This window comes from Blennius ocellaris (assembly GCF_963422515.1).
Source record: "Blennius ocellaris genome assembly, chromosome: 4".
Taxonomy (NCBI): Eukaryota; Metazoa; Chordata; class Actinopteri; order Blenniiformes; family Blenniidae; genus Blennius; species Blennius ocellaris.
Genome location: NC_137653.1, coordinates 13,463,060 through 13,468,536, shown reverse-complemented (window position 1 = coordinate 13,468,536; position 5,477 = coordinate 13,463,060). Strand labels below are relative to the sequence as shown.

Genomic DNA, 5,477 nt, shown 5'->3' with positions numbered 1-5,477 from the left:
CACAATGAATGCCTTTATTTTCCAAGACAGTTAACACACAGGTATACAAGAGAGCTTTTGCAATAACAAAATAAGTAAGTCTGCATCAAGAGGACAAAACATTTAAAGTGGTAACATGGAATGTACTTGCTTCCATTTTTAAAGTCTTTTTAAATAAATAGTCTTTATAGTCTTTGTAGCTAGTGTTCAAATCAATATATTCTCTCGGCTGAGTCAATTTTCAGGAATGAAAAGGAAAAAAAAAAAAATTCAATGGAAACAAAACCAGTGACAAAGAAATCATATTTTCAACTTTGAAAAATTATTTTGTTTATAGGCAAAAAGTACAAGGTAGAACAACTGTTGAAAAAAAGGCAAATCCCTTCTTCTAGGGCAAAATTATCATCCACCAAAAAGTAGAAATCCAAGTGCCTGGTGGACACAATCCGTATTTGTTACCAGGGTCTTAAGCGATACCAATATAAACAAATGTCCTTATCAGATGCTTTCACGTTGTCAATTGCTACAAGGCTGCTGACCCAGCCAGCGAAGGTCAGCTTCCCCACTAATTGTGCTGTGCTTTTGGGGAATGGCAGTCCAAACAAGATCCAAAAACAAACAAACAACCAACAACAACAACAACAAAAAAAAGTATATTGAATCACAGGTAAAGCACCACAACAGGGTCCTAGCTAACTACAACAGCTTCACTTTTCTCTGCCTCGCTCTTTCTCTCTCAGAGAGAACTTAATAAAGAAACTTTTCTGTACCGGAGGAGGAGAGGGGAAGGAAAATCCTGGGACGCGACAGGAGTCCCTGTGTTTGTCGAGAGACATTTCTCCTACCATGTACAACAAAGAAAAGGAGGAGTCTCAGAAAAGTGCTAGGAGGGGCACCGGCAGCCCCAGCCTCTGGCAGGTATGCGAGAGCGCAGGAACGGACACGCAGACTCTCCCCCTGACTCAGAGGCGCCGGAGGTTTCCACCAAGCAGAACCCCTTAAGGAGGCACAACGACAATGCACCTCGGGGCAGCAGGGTTTTCAAGCTCGATGAGCTTTCTTTTTTTCCATGCTTGAGATTCAGAACACACCGCTCTGGTGCGACCTCAATCAGTACTGTGATCCTCCAGCTGGGAGATGATCGTGATCAGGTTCTGGAGCCCAAAGATGAATCCACTGTCCTGGCCTTCGTGCACCACACTGTCCTCCCCATAGTGTCGACAGGTGGTGTGAGCAAAGTCAATCATGCGCACGTCCACCGCGGGACTGCTGGCTTCTCCGGTGCCGTGGCCTGATCGGCCACTGCTCCCTCCGGCCACGCCGGCACCGCCCCCGGCTGAGGACGACCGAGGGAAACCGAAAGCCCCTCCCTCCGCCTCTGCCTCCTCGTCGTCCTCTTCGTCAGATGGCTCATCTTCATCACCTTCTTCCCCACCTCGATGTCTCGGCCTGGTCGGAGTCCTGGGAGGGTCTCCGTCGTAGATGATGAGCAGGGAGCTGGAGTAGAAGCGGTAGGACTCGCAGGCCCCGAGGGCCGCTTGCATTTCGCGGAGTCGGCGCAGCACTGGGGACAGGAGCTCGTGGCGCAGGCGGCAGCCATCATGGAAAAACTGGTAGAGAGCCTCCTTGAAGCCTGCGAGGGTCAGCTTACGCCCATGGTACTTATTCATGAACATCAACTGTCCCGAGTCGGGCTGGTACACCTGCAGAGATTAAAGAGCATCGTAAGCACAACGGCTCAACATGTACAGCCAACAACGAAATGACCTCAGTGCTCAGAATGTCGTTTCACGTCTATATTTACCTGCATGCCACAAAGTCGCACCCCAATAGATGCAGAGGTGCTCTGTTGACACTTGCGGATCTGATTCGCCTTCTTCTCTTCTGATGCGTCGTCTCCATGTTGGCGAGTTCCCATCTTCAAGTCCAAGACGCACGGCACTTTGTAACGCCATGTCAAGTTTTCCAAAAGGATAAATTCTGTGAAAGTGGGTCAAGGATCACACAGCAACACAGAGATATTCTATACACGCTCAGATTGAGGACTAACACACCAACTTTGTCGTTTCCTGAAAAATCAAGCGCTTTGAGAAAGGATACTGTATTGGTTACGGTGCTTCGCGTTCTCCTTCATCCTTTGCAGGTGCTGCTGGTGACATTTCAGACTCCACGGGTTGTGTTTGATCTGTGGAACCACGTTGCCTTTCTCCAGGCTGAAGTACAAAACCTCTGCCTGTTGCTGCTGTACCTCCTCGCGGTTATAGCTACAAAAGGCAAAAGACAGAGCAACGTCACTTTTTATACTGGGAACACATGATAACGGCAGCAATAAAGATAATATAAAAGTACACGTGGGTGTCGTGGCGTCATTCAGTTGCATCCTCACCTCATGATCTTGTCTTCTTTACGACTGTGTCGAGTTCTGTCTTTGCTGTAGTTGTCATTCTCCAGAAGCAGGGAAGCCTGCTTCTTGTTGCTCCACTTCAGAATCTTGCTCTTGGGCTCGCAGTCTGTTGACGGGTCTTTGTTTTCCAGGTCCCCTGATTCGCTGTGAAGCGGGTAGGCAATGAGACACAAGTTGCCTTCCCCATCCTCCTCAAAACTGACAGACACCACACCTGAGGAAGAATGAGAAAGACAGCATGAGAAACGCTTACAATTAAATCTATTTAAATAACTTCCAAACATTTATGAAAACATTCACGCGAGTTTATAAGCCATAAAAAATATATATACATATCTAAAATGAGTGATTGCATATGCAAAATGGAATCATTCAGTAATATCAACCCAACTAATAGAGATCTGAATGCAGATTCAAATAAGAGTATAAAAGTAAATAATTGTAAATTATGCACGTTATTTACAATTAGAATTGTGGAGTGTGAGCAGTAATTGACTATTCAATTTCAAAGTTGTGAGCAAACAACAAAGGAGAATATAATCAAGAATAATGAATCTTCTCCCTCAATAATAAAAGTAAGCAGGTGTACCTTGACACCAATAATAATCTGCATTGGGACGTGATGGCACACACACACCCCCTCATCTCCCAATAAAACTGCCCTCAACGACTTGATACGGGGTGGGGGAGGTGTTGCACTGAGAATAAACATTACAGCTGCACCGGCTGATACAGATAAACCACAGACAGGAAGGAAGGAAGGACGTGGTCGAAAGCACACAAGGAGAGAAAGTGCTCACAGCACCCGAGATTAAGAGATAGATTCCAAGTACGAGTAGCCATCCATTTATTGACCAAACAACCTTTTTGTTTTTGAAGGGGAACGGCTAACACACACACACACAGTTACTGAGTGTTAAACCAAGGGCATGAGGACACTGCATGTAATCATTTTTCTCCAGCCAGCACGTGATGCCATGTCCATTGACATCATCATCATCACACAAGAAGCCCCGCCTCTGAAAAATGCACTGATGTACATGGCACTGTCATCACACACCACAGCAGCCTGTGTGGGAATTTATGAGTCACTTTGACTCAAAGCACTGGAAGAGCTTATAAATCATGGCCAAAGGTTAAACGTTTTTTTTTTTTTTTGTTTTTTTTACAACCTGATAGAACAAATCCAATGGAATCCAATCCATCAGCAGGAGTTGGGACTACACTATAGATCTTTATCAATTGCCTTCATTTTATCTGAATCAAAACTTGAAAGTGTCCCATTCTACTCTTTGGTAAGTGCTTTGGCATAAAAATCACAGAACATACCGATACATATTATCCACATCCTATCTTATCTCCTTGTCTACATCCTCAAAAGGCCATACTGTTCTGAGTGTTTTATGAATTCAGAAGGAGCTGGCGGCTCAAGAAAAGACATGGCTGAACACAGTGTTCTTTGAAAAACAAGGCTTCGGGACTCTTGCTATTCTGTGAAATATAAAACTAGAGATATATCGGTGGCGTGAAGCACTCGAAGACCCCAGAAGCCGGTGGTCTGCTGTCCAAATCTCACTCCATCTATTCAGGCTCTTTTTATAGTTCCATGCTGCAATACTGAGGAGTCAGATAGCACACATGTGTCTTCGCCCTGTCAGAGGACTGCCTCAATATGTCTGTATTGTTATATATACACAGACACCATTGTGTATGGGTGAAACTGCAAAGCAGACTGTGGACCTGCTCACAACCAGGGGGACACTGGATACCCATTCGAAGTGGGTGTGTGCAGGTGCAAAATGTGCGATTTGTGTTCTGGAAACCAGATCTGGTAAATATCATCAAATGTTGAATTAGTCCCTAGGTGATGTATCCCAGTTATTTTAGACCGCCGTGTGCTCAATTTCATGCTGAAACCGTAGAAGCCTTCAAGGCCAGACATGGCCAGCAGTTAAGGGACCTCTGGCGAGCCATCCCTCCTGGCTGGTGGTCAGTTCTTCAAACTGGATGCTCGTTGAAACACCAATCATGATCATAACCAGAAAACACGCATGCATGTCTGTCAAATGCTGCAACATGACCAGCAACTGACCATCGTGATCTTTTTGCAGATAACGTTCGCATGCAAGCACTTGCTAGTTGGGGACTGCACAAAACGTGCACACAAACACATTCCAGTCTCTTGCATGCTCGGCATTCTTACCTTTATACTGGGGTGTGAACTTCCTCATCTCCGGAGGAAGGCTCTTGTAGAACTGATGCTCTCGTGGAATGAGGGGCTTGCAGATGGTTTGCTCCCCGAATCGCAGCACGCAGGAGTGGCCTCCCACCTGGTGCACGAAGGGTTCAAGCATCACCCCTTTTGCGGGATAAGGAGTCCCGTCCGCCTGCATGAGGGCTTCCAAAGCGGGACTCATCCTCACTCCGCATCGGACAGCTGAGCTGGGCAGACCCACGTCGCACGGGGGGCAAGAGGCACGGCCGCTCGTCTGGCTCCCTATCCTCTGGCTGTTCCCGGATGTGTCGCAGGGGGCGCTGGCGCACACCTGCTCAGACCGAGGGCTGGAAAAAAACAAAAGGCTCGAACAGGAAGGGCCGAAAGGCAGCGAAGAAATCCCTTATTCCGTCCGCTTTCCCAGCTGGAGGTCAAATAATAACACTCCGTCGGTGTGTGGGATACTCTCCGTGTTTGTATATTCAATAAAGGGCCACTTTCGCAGCCCTTGGCGCTGCTCTTTTTTGTGCGACAGCGTTACGTCAGTCCTCCCCGAGATGTGGCTGTTACCGAAACTGACGAGCAGCCGCGAGCCAACCGAGAAAAACAGCCGAGCAACGGAGGCAGTCCCACCCCATCCACTGAAGCCAGCCAATCAGAGCGCCGCAGCTGTCGCTGGGAGGAGTCAGGGATCCTAGAAGAGGATCAAGCAGATCAAGCAAACAAAGAGGAAGAGGAGAAAACAAGGGGGAGGGGAGAGCAGGAGAAACACGTTTCACGCACAAAAACAACATTCAAGTCTTTATTTTACTTATTTACCAGGTAAACCTGCGTTCATTAAACGAAATGCTGATGTTTTCACACTTGTGGTATTTTTTT

General features: G+C 46.9%; 1 protein-coding gene across 1 annotated transcript; it reads right to left on the bottom strand.

Annotated features, from left to right (window-relative positions):
• On the bottom strand, positions 1 to 5,158 carry LOC308129173 (inositol hexakisphosphate kinase 2-like). The gene is made up of 5 exons (XM_080494979.1): positions 4,587 to 5,158; positions 2,366 to 2,597; positions 2,080 to 2,243; positions 1,784 to 1,959; positions 1 to 1,682 (listed from the first exon to the last, which is right to left on the bottom strand). Exons 1-5 carry the CDS (start codon positions 4,798 to 4,800, stop codon positions 1,086 to 1,088), a joined length of 1,383 nt encoding a protein of 460 aa, XP_080351105.1. The 5' UTR covers positions 4,801 to 5,158; the 3' UTR covers positions 1 to 1,085.
• Positions 5,159 to 5,477: the final 319 nt, after the last annotated feature.

Bases quoted from the DNA above. Each gene is read 5' to 3' on its own strand.
- LOC308129173 (XM_080494979.1), bottom strand. From the start codon at position 4,800: ATGAGTCCCGCTTTGGAAGCCCTCATGCAGGCGGACGGGACTCCTTAT. The intron at 2,598-4,586 runs GTAAGAATGCCG...ATTCTTCCTCAG, and splicing joins GTTCACACCCCAGTATAAAG to GTGTGGTGTCTGTCAGTTTT. The intron at 1,683-1,783 runs GTAAATATAGAC...TAATCTCTGCAG, and splicing joins TGCGACTTTGTGGCATGCAG to GTGTACCAGCCCGACTCGGG.